The 11003-nt window shown below is 35.3% G+C and overlaps 1 protein-coding gene across 1 annotated transcript; it reads left to right on the forward strand.

Moving 5' to 3' along the window:
- The first annotated feature begins 8788 nt into the window (after positions 1–8788).
- Positions 8789–10424, forward strand: LOC145126237 (filamentous hemagglutinin transporter). Its single transcript, XM_079061637.1, has 2 exons — positions 8789–9102; positions 9691–10424. The coding sequence occupies exons 1-2, from the start codon at positions 8911–8913 to the stop codon at positions 10225–10227; spliced, it is 729 nt and encodes a 242-aa protein (XP_078917763.1). The 5' UTR covers positions 8789–8910; the 3' UTR covers positions 10228–10424.
- Positions 10425–11003: the final 579 nt, after the last annotated feature.

The raw sequence follows: 11003 nt of genomic DNA on the forward strand, positions 1-11003 counted from the left end.
TGGTTCATATGTTTAATGAGATGGGTCATCAACCCCCACTCACGAAGATTAGTGATTTCAAGAAGTCAGCTCTGCCAACTGTTTGGAATTTCTTGTTTGGAATTTTTCTTCGATGCTTGACAGGTCAAAGTGTTGGCTTAGACAAAGGTCGTATGGAGGTTTATACGATGGTGGCAGGATTGTGCTATGATCTCTCTGTCGACTACTCTACACAACTGTGGAAGGAATTCCAAAAGAGTGTCGAAAACACGAATGTGGTTCAAGGCATTTCGTGTGCTAGGTATTGGAGCTTAATACTTGGTTATTTCTATCAAAAGAAGGAATTATTGTTCCGGCTGATGAAGAAAAGGCTGAGTTTCTGAAGTATCACTTTCCTAAGGAATTTTCGGATGATTTGGAAGTATTCACACACATTTCTCGGATTCCTGATGCAATGTTAAAGAGGGTTGAGCCAACAAATTCGGTGTTGGTTGAATACTTGAAAACTATCAATCCAGATGTTGAGACTGGAAAATTATTGTCGAAAGAAGAAGCTGGTCCTTCCAAGAAGTCTAAACGTTCTATAACGGATGCAAAGGCTACACCAGAGAAGCCCGTGCACGAATCAAAGAAGTCTCCTGAGAATATTGTGCACGAATCCACGAAGTCTCCAAGAAGCCTGAGACGTCTGAAGTGAATGTTTCGACTGTTGTCATCAAACCAGTGGAACCTGTTGATGATACTGTAGTGGCAGAGAAAATTCCTTCAAAATCTGGTGTTTTTCGACGATTGAAGAAAAGGACTAGGGGTTCACGGAAATCTTCTGATGGTGTGTTAAAAATCTTCTCCTTCTAATGTTCGTAAACCACAACTCTCTCATCAAGGAGTCATTTTTCGAGAGGTTCCAGCTCCAGTTTCGCCTCTGTCCAAGAAACGTAAAGCTGAAGATGTGGCCAAACACATTTCAAAGAAGAAGAAACGGCAACGCAAGTTGGTTATCCAAGAGGAGTCTTCCGAAGAAGAAATAGTTCCTGAAACACCAGAACCAATTGTTTCTCAATCTGTATCTACTCCTGAGTAGACTATTGTCATACCACCCGAAGTTTCGCTAACTGAATCAAATACTGAGGAGGTTCGAACTTCAGGCATTGTTACACACGTATCTGATACGGATGTACATGTCAACATGGGTGTGGGAGAGTCGAACAAAGAAGTTGAGGCTACTTCTCAAGGTATTCATGTATCTTCAATACCATATACTTTCGTGTCATTACCTCCTTTTATTATTCCGAATACTACAAGTTCCCCAACCTTTGAAAACATTCTTCATCAACCCTTTACAACTCTTTTTCCATCTTAATCCACTGATTCACCCAAAATTGATTCGCCTGTTAAAACTTCACCTGTTGTTGAACCTGATACTGACAATGAAGGTTTTGGAGGCACGTTTGACGATTTACAGTTTGATGAAGAATATCACTTTCCTGATCATATGTTGATGACGATGAAACAATTCAAGATTCTCAACAAGAAATTGAATTCTATTCTTCAATCTCAAGCAGATTTGGGGAGTAATTCGTCTGTCTATAATATGGAAGTGGATAGTCTGCTGAAAACCTTCGAAACAAAGGTGTTGAGTAAAGTCTCTGGAATGGTTCGAGATTCAGAGATTCGACTCTTGGAGAAGATTGATCACAATGATCAGAATGACGAATTAAGGGTGAATTCTCTAACTTCGATGTTTAGAGGGGAGGTAAAAGAATTCAAGCATTTGGTGAAGGAACGACATGTGTTATTCGTTCAGGATGTCAAGAAAGTGAGGGAAGATGTGAATTTTCAAATTCAAGAGCTTCGACATGATATGCAAAAGGAAATCTCAATTGTGTAAAGGGATTATGCTTCGATTAATCAGAAAGTTGACATTATTTGTGATGCTATTACCAAATATGTCAAGTTGTATGAAGATTTGAGTCCTCAACTTACTCAATTGTCGACAACGGAAAATCAAAGCTTTGTGGAAGTGCTCAAGCTGCTGAAGGAGCTCAAAGATTTAATTGTTAAATCAGTTTCATCTTCGTTGATCACTCCGGAATTTTTGTCTCAAAAGTTCGTTCATTTTGAAGCTATTTTACACAAACAACTTGCTCCTCTTTCTCACATTTCTAGCCTTCTTCCAACGAATGCCCCGCCTGTTTTCACAGGGGTGCAAGGGGGAGAAAAGGAAGTTGGTGGTACGAAGGCTAGTGGTGAAAATTTGCATCCAGATGCAAAGGTTGTTGGAAAGGTGTTTTCTTCGAAGGTTACGATAAAAAAACCAATCGTGTCAACTGCTGAGCCCGTTATTTCGACTGTTGTGACAACAATGCCAATTTCAACGAAGCAAATTTCAAGACCAATTTCCAAAGGAATTAAGATTGGGGAAGGTGGCAGCAGTTCGAAGCCTAAGGAAAGTATTGATAATTCCTCTGTAAAAGAAAAAGGCAAAACGGTTATGGTCGAAAAGTCAAAGGAAGAAAAGAAAGCTGAAGCGGAGGCTGAGGTTGAGGTTGAAAAGCTCCGAATTGTACAAGCATTATGCGAATTCGTGCAAATGATCCACCTGGGATGAACAAGGGTGATCCTTCAAAGCATTACAATTATTAAACAATAGAGTCGAAAGTTGCATATAATCATATGTATGCTTTCGAAAAGAAGCCAAAGAAGAGCTATGTTGTTCTCAACACAGATATGAGTCAGTTGGATTTTCCCATCAATGAGATGATGTTCATTATGGCTCAGTACAAAATAGCTGAGACATTTGATAATGATGATGAGTACACTTACATGAAGATCAGATTTCATGTTGTACTTGGAAAGCTTCCAGAGGAGATTTAGTCACTAGTGAAGATAAAGAAGGTGATAAGCATAAAGCAAGATGTGTTGTTCGAAAATATGATGCAGAATCTTCGCTTTATTGTTTCGAGGGCAAATGGGCAAGTGTGTGATTTCTCAATAGCTGATTTTCCTTTAATGAACTTGTATGATCTGATACAAGTTGCATTGTTGCTAAAGGATAAAGATGCTTCATATCTTCGAGAAACTGATCCTGAAGTTTTTCGACTTGGGTTGGCTCACATCAAGATTTTCATTGACAACTATTATGAGTGTTTAGCACTTACTGATGTTGAGTTAGCTACAGCAAAGGGATTGACTGTAAAAGTGCCAATGGAACTTCCTTTAACTCAACCTGAGTTGAAGAAGTATGCAGACGGAGAAATATGTTTGAAGCGTTTTGGTATGGTATTTGCTGGGAAAGATAAAAATGGGAAGGCTAAGAGATTCTTGTTTCAAGCTTTCGAAGTGGAAAGATATACAACATCCCAATATACGAATTTCATTGTTTGTATGAATAGCTGAAAGAATAATAACGAAGGAGATAAGAAGGAACTGAAGAAGATAATCTCATGGTATACTGAGATTCGAAGAGTTATGCTGTATGTTATACAGATACTATTGAACTGACGAAGGTCGACATTATTACAAAGGGGAAGATTGTTAGGGTCGAATTATGTTGTAATATGTCGAAGTTTTTTTGACCCTTCGTATGTTTTGTTAAGTTTATTTACTGAGGTGTATTTCGTACGAAGCTTAATTGTCAATGCCTTAGTATTTTTTGTATGCTTTCATTGTTCCTACAAATATGGAACTTTACTAGAGTTAGATAAGAGTCTTTACAGAACCTGTCTATTTTCTCTATAAAAGTTGAAAGCATAAATGAGCAGAAACCAGATCTTATTTACATCGTTTGTTCAATCTGCATTCGTTTAACTCTGATTTTGATTAATACTTGATTCCACGATTCATCACTTTTGGTTTTGATTGTAAAGTGTATGTTCCCAGAAAATCCAATATTTTCTATTGTATGAAAAACTGTGGTCTTAAACCCTAGACCAGTAGTGGAAACAATAGTGTACCGAGAGGAAAAATGCAGTTTTATTTTATAAAACCGGTGAAGTGTAAGCTTCCCGTAAATCAAGATAGTATTGTTAACCCCTAAGTGAGTTATTATAACCATGCTTGATGTGACTGTTATGCCCGTACGACGTTCTTCAGATGTCGGAATAGGTAAGATATTTGTCACCCTAGACTGGCCCCGTCTAGCTGTAGTGAACAGCTCAGGTATGGTGGTGTCAATCCCCGTATAGATCTATACACAACTATCTCGCTCTCCCTCCAGGAGACTCTGGTTATAATGCATGACTTAGAATGTACACTAGGTAGGTATGGTGAAGACAGTGTCTCACTAGAGCCTTAACGGATTTACGCGAACTTTGACTCCCATTAATGAATAATGAAAATGACATTACTAGTGTGAATTTATAACTGTAGTTTTATGACACGAGTTTTATAGCTTTTATGACATACAATTTATTACTCATGCTTTAAAAAGCTTCATGATAGGCAGATTATGACACACAAATGTTTCTGTCATAAATACTGTTTTGTATACCATCTGGTTAGATTGTTATAATACTTTTTATAAATAATCATTAGTGAATATGTCTAATTGTAACATATGTTGTGAAAATAGCATAATATCTTAGGTTTTAAGCCATCAAAATTGTGACAACATAGTTACGACTATTTTACTAATAAAAATTATTTTTAGCAAAATTATCAAGTTTTGTAGTTTGTTTAACACACCATAACCGGTTTGAAAATTTTGTAACACAAAATATTCTATTTTGTTTTGACTCTAACAAGTCACGATTTTTACAAAACACATATAATAACCTTGAGATTTATTATATGTCCACGAGTTAATAACCTTGAGATTTTTACAAAACACATATAATAACCTTGAGATTTTTACAAGTTTTGTAGTTTGTTAAACAAGTTTTGTAGTATTTGTGTAAAGTATAAGAGTTAAAAATGCATATGTCCACGAGTTAAACATGTTTGAGCATAACACTCATGTTTTTGCCATTTTTGAGTGTACAATAATGACCACAAAACCTTTTTATATCACAAAGATGTTATCAACATTTAGTTCATGATTTTAACACATATTGAGAACCTTTTTATTCAATAACTTGTTCCATTTTCAACCCATAACTATGATGCATGCAAATAACCAAAGGGTAAACGAGACTTGTCTTGTATTCTCCCCCTGAAAAGTATGAAAAACAAGAAAAGATGGGGGTATGAAGCTCACCTTGATTTCGTGTGATAGGAAGAAGAAGAAAGAAGTTGTTGAGCCTAGCTTTGTGTAGCATGAAGGCCACTCGAAAATGGATGATGTCCTAAGAAGCTACACACGAAATGTGTGTAAACATGGAGTTCTTCACTTAAATATGTAAAAACACTAGAATTTTACAAGGAACCTAGCTAGTTCTTTTGAGTTACTTGAAGAGAAAACCCTTGAGGAAGGCACCCACGAATTTTAGAGAGAAGATGAGAGGAAGTTCTTGAGAGTGAAGTTGGTGAAAGATTTTTGTGATGCGAGTGGGTGTGGGATCGGCCGATCTCTCCCTTAAGTGAGAGATTAGTTGACTTTTTGATGCATGATGGGAAGTTAGCCTAGAAACATGATGGTCAATAGTACATGCATGGATACATGATAGATAATCACTTTGATATTTGTGGGATATTAGTGAGGTGTCACCCTTTTTGGCATTTCCTTTTTTTTTTTTGTCTTGGCTCCCATAACCGATTTTATTAATGAAGTGGAGGGGTTTTCGGTTTTAGGGTGGCCTAAAACACCCTATATCCTTAAGAGTTTGCGGTTTTTGGTGAGTGTAGGGGCTTTTGGGTTTAATTTGGCCCAATAAAGGGTTTTCGGTCCATTAAGGCCCAAAGAAAAGGGTTTTCGGCCTAGGGTGTTTGGGCCGAGAATCCTTCGGTCAAGGCCCAAAATTGGTTGGCCTTGGCTATTGGATCAAGTTTTAGGCTTGTAAGAGGCTATTTCAACTTGATTTTAAATGTACGCTCATATGTATTTAAATAACATTGTAGTTTGAATTTCTGTAATTTGATGTTACAAGGTTACATAGAGGAAATTTTTGTACATGAATCACCATCTCAACCCTAAATTTGTTAGTTGTGACATATAGCCATGAGAGGCTTATTATTTGTGTATGTGGTATTTTGGGGAACTCACTAAGCTTCGTGCTTACAGTGTTGTGTGATATGTGTTTCAGGTACCTCTCAGGATTGCGGGAAGGCGCCGACATGATTGTACACACCAGCTTGAGATTATGTTTTGAGGATTCTGGGATATTGTCAAACATTTTGTTGTCTTGAGTTTTGAACAACTTATACATATGAGTTTTGAGAAATGTGAGATTGTGTTTTATGTGGTTTTAAAAATAAAAAATTTGTTTGAAAATTTAGAGCGTTACAAGAAAAATTGAATTTTTATTAGCAAAACAACTTATGGTAATTATCCAAATCTAATTTAGGCCAAAAATCCGGAAGTTTTATATCTGATCTGATGCCACGTTGTGGCAATCTTTCCCACGTCGTGGGCATCAGCCAGAACAAAAAACGAAAATTCTTCCAGCTTTGAACAATTCATATTAGCATCAAATACAACAGAAAAAGCACCCTAGGCTCTGATATCACTGATGGGTTTTGAGCACTACAACATTTCTATGGTGTACATGCAACCCTAATGCTTTGGATCTAGGTTTTTCTCAAGTTATACATGCAATTTAATATCCAAAGCATAAACCCTAGTAACTAGCATACAATTTCGAAATTGGACTACTAAAACAAAGTTAGATGAATACCTTTTCCTTGTAGCTAATTAATCTTGACCTTCAAGAGCTTAGTGCCCCAATTGTTGCACCTCTAATGAATCATAAACACCAAGTAACAAAGGAGAATTATAAGAGTGAGGTGAGAGGCTCAAAAATCGGCGAGGGTTCCTTATGGGATCATCAGTCCGATTTTGGGAGCCAATGGGTTCCTTTTATAGTTGAGGCTTCTAGGGTTATTAACTTGGAAACCCTAATTCCCTTGCTTAGTCCCTAAGCAACATATGGATCCCCATATGACATGCCTTGGACGAAAATTCTATGGGCTCCCCATAAATTTTCGTCCATCCTATGCCAATAGGATCCATTAGCCCAAACTACAACTAATACTGGTTTACATAATCTGTCCCCGTTAATTTAGTCAGTCTCTTTTGATCACTAAATTAATTCCAAATTAATTTCTGATCAACACTAATTAAATAATATGATTTAACAATTAATATATTATTCTTATAATATATTAATAAATCACAATTAACCTCTTTCTCCATAATTCATCCTATCAAATTGCTATGGTGAAGACAACTCAAAAGGACCATGTTACTATTGGGTCAAGTACATACCAATTATAGTTATGGGCTTAGATACCTAATCCAACAAAAGCGTGAGTTATCCCGCTAGCTTTGATATACATACATGACTCATCTTCGTGTCTAGAAAATCCAAATTCTTACATCATGGATAACTTTATTTATATCGACTTCTCAATGACATTGTGATGGTTTTTTTAACCCATGGCTTGAACTACTTTACATTTTTATTGATACATTATTACAATAATATGATGTTTTGTTTGCTAATCAATAATATGATAAGATGTAGAGTGTTAGATATTGTCCAAAGAAAAAAAAAATAGTGTAAACCAAGTAATAATCAAAGGTGTATCCAAAAAAATAAACCTTGAATTGTACCATAAAGTGTTTCAATCCCCATTTAGAATTACACATGCCACTCACATAGTAAACTAGTTCAAAAAACTTACTTAACCCTTTTATATCACAAATTATTTAATTAAGAAGAATCAAAATATTCATTCTCTATTGATGAAGTTGAAAACTCGAAAAGAAGCTTCACTCTTAACTGATATGGGTTTCTTTAGTTGAGTGAATATAGGATATTGTAATCTAGGTTCTATCACCTTACTAACTTTAGTTGAACCACTTAATTCTGTCATGAAGATTTCACGATTTCTAAACCTTGGAACTCATGTTAAGCATATAACCAAGGAATGTATCATAGAAGGGTCCTTTGAGCGAAGAGTTTAACTAGATCAAAATATCCAACGATAAAATCACATTTGTTCCTTAAAAACAAACAATTTCTCTCATTCTTCTCTCAAGAATCATTCAGATGAAAATGAGGGAAGACATTAATACTTCTAAAAAGTCATAAATGACCATCACTTATGTTTTAATCTAAAGTCACAAAAGATGGACCGACTCTTATTTTAATAGCCGCAACTTGAATTTTACACTATGACCTTATGAAACTATGAAGTTTAGGTCCTATTGAGAAAACTTGAAATATGAAAAGGTCATAATATATAGTTTAATTTCCAAGAACACCCCCCCCCCCCCCCCCCCCCCCCAACACACACACCCCACCCACCCACAAATCATTAGTCATGATTAACATATTAAGTCTGTATTACATATTAGATGTACCTCTATCAATACAAACCGGCATGTTTCAACTACTACATTAAATTATTTATTGTAACCCAAACTCATTTTAACCCGTTATTTAGCACGATTATTTTGTCACGTATTACATTTATTTATTATTAATTTTTTTTTTATTTTGTTATAGGTATTAAATGTTATATTTATAGATGATGTGTTATACTTTATTACGAAAATAAAAAACATATCTAATGTAGTTAATGGTTGGAGTAGATTTTAATATATGATCAATAATAATAATACGAGGGAGAAGGTATTCATTAATTGCAAATTTACTAGCAATAATTATGGTCTCCTCTCTTCCACCCTCCCCTATATAGACACATGTAACGGACTACATTATTCATTCCCAAATTCAATCCCCCCCTCTCTCTCCGCTCTATCTTCAACTTCCTCCGCCCTATCTCCGCCGTATCTCTCCGACCTGTTTGTTTAGCTTCATCGGAAAAGGAATGGTTACCGACGTAACTTATCTGTGTACGATAATGAATCAGCAGCAAGGAATAATGAATGATTCTAAATCAACGGCTCTTATTACTCGTGACTTGCTCGGAGGCGGTGGTGGTTGCGACCATGATTCCTCCAAGGAATTGGACCTCGACTTACATGTTCCTTCCGGATTTGAAAAGCGTCTCGATTTAAAGGTAAATTATATCAACTTTACTTGTTTCAGAATTCAGACCTAATTTTACTCTACTTCAAGCTTTTTCCTAAGTTCTAGCTCTCTATCTTTAATTGATCAATCGATCATTAATCATCGTTTTGTTTTGTTAATCATGGCATTTTTGCTGATATGAATACCAATTGGAATGAATTCTGACCTAATTTTACAGAGACGATTGGTTTTCTATTGCGTGGTAATTTAAAAAAAGGTATTGGTAAATGTTTCATGTGGAATGAGGAACGATCGTTTTCATTAAATTATGGATTCTAAAATTATATGAGTTGTTTGTAGTCATTCATTTCTGTGCATGTATGAACAAGGTTTGAAGAGCAATTAATGATGCACTCCAATTTATTAATATAAAAACGTTTGGAAAGTGTAGTTCGTAATTAGTAGGGGCAGATTGTTAGGAATGCAACATTAATGGCAGTCATTGATGTGTACTTATTTCTGAATTCTGATGCAGTAATAACTCTGTAGTTATCCATTTGTTGATTCCATTAATGCCAAATATACTTACTTTTTTATTCATGTAATCGATTCAAACTGATGATGAATTACTTTTCAGTCAGGGAAAGTTTATCTCCAGAGATGCAAATCACCAAACACATCTTCTTCATCATCGGATCAAAACCAGAACCACAACCACAACGATCAAACAGTATCAAAGCTTCAGGACCTCAACTTCCCTCCATCTTCAAAAAAACCATTAAACCTGTTCGATGATTCAAGCTTAGATCTCAACCTTGTCAATTTATCATCATCACCACCGGCTTACAGAAGTGTTTGCACTCTTGATAAAGTCAAATTCGCACTTGAACGAGCAGAAAGAGAAACATTCAAGAAACGATCAGTTTCAATTTCAACCTCAAAGTCATGTTCATCTCCTACCTCAAATTCTTCATCCTCCATGAAAGAAACCATGATTATCGATGATGATGATGATAACGAACGATCTTCTCAGGCTTATGCTGCTGGATGCCCTAGTTGCTTGCTGTATGTGCTTATTTCACGTAGCAACCCTAGATGTCCTCGTTGCAATATGACAGTTCCATCACCTACAGCCATGAAGAAACCACGAATCGATCTTAACATGTCCATATGATATAAGATATATGATATGTGATGTGATATGATATGAGTTAGTAATTTTACTTTAAATTTTAATTAACTAATATTCTTGTAAATGATAAAATAGAAAACAGGGGAGGGGAGAAATAGGTTTTGATTTAGTTATAAAGAAAATCAATCCTCTATGTACACATTGTGAAGGATATTTTAATTTCTTTGTTTTAAACTTTATATTTATCACCTTAAATCCTAAAAGAAAATAACTCATGATGAAATTAACATACTTTCTCTGATGAGATTCATGATTGTGATGTTAAGTTTTATTTTATTTTATTTAGTTTGTTTGGAATATTTTATGTGATGAGCACATCAGATGATGAGTAGGAAAAGTTTGTGACATTTCATCTTACATTAATTATGGCTTTTCGTTACAGATATTTAGTAGTGGACTTTTGATAATGTTCTGGACGTGTGAATTTAAATGATAAAAAATGTTTTAAAATGGGAAATGTTAAATTAAAGGTGTAACCTTGAGAATAGTCAAATGGTGACGCGGGAATTAATGGAGCTGGAGATTGTATAACTGAATTTATTTGACTTTTTTGCAGTTCGTGATGGAGATAAGATCCTTTTTTTTAAGTCGATAGAAATATATTATTTTACTGAAAATCATGTTTTCACAATGGCAAAGTTTATTTGAAATAAAAGTATTTTTGTAAGATAAATATTTTTTGGTATACTTGCAACATCACAAACCAAAAATGCTACAACCTTTCATCCCACATTATTATGGTGTGCATACCATGACCA

This window comes from Lactuca virosa, chromosome 7 (genome assembly GCF_052849685.1).
Source record: "Lactuca virosa cultivar CGN04683 chromosome 7, Lactuca_virosa_CGN04683_v6, whole genome shotgun sequence".
In the NCBI taxonomy this organism is placed as follows: Eukaryota; Viridiplantae; Streptophyta; class Magnoliopsida; order Asterales; family Asteraceae; genus Lactuca; species Lactuca virosa.

What these genes read in the sequence shown, in the direction of transcription:
- LOC145126237 (XM_079061637.1), top strand. Translation starts at nt 8,911, where the DNA reads ATGGTTACCGACGTAACTTATCTGTGTACGATAATGAATCAGCAGCAA. An exon ending in AAAAGCGTCTCGATTTAAAG is followed by an intron (nt 9,103 to 9,690) that starts GTAAATTATATC and finishes ATTACTTTTCAG; the next exon opens with TCAGGGAAAGTTTATCTCCA.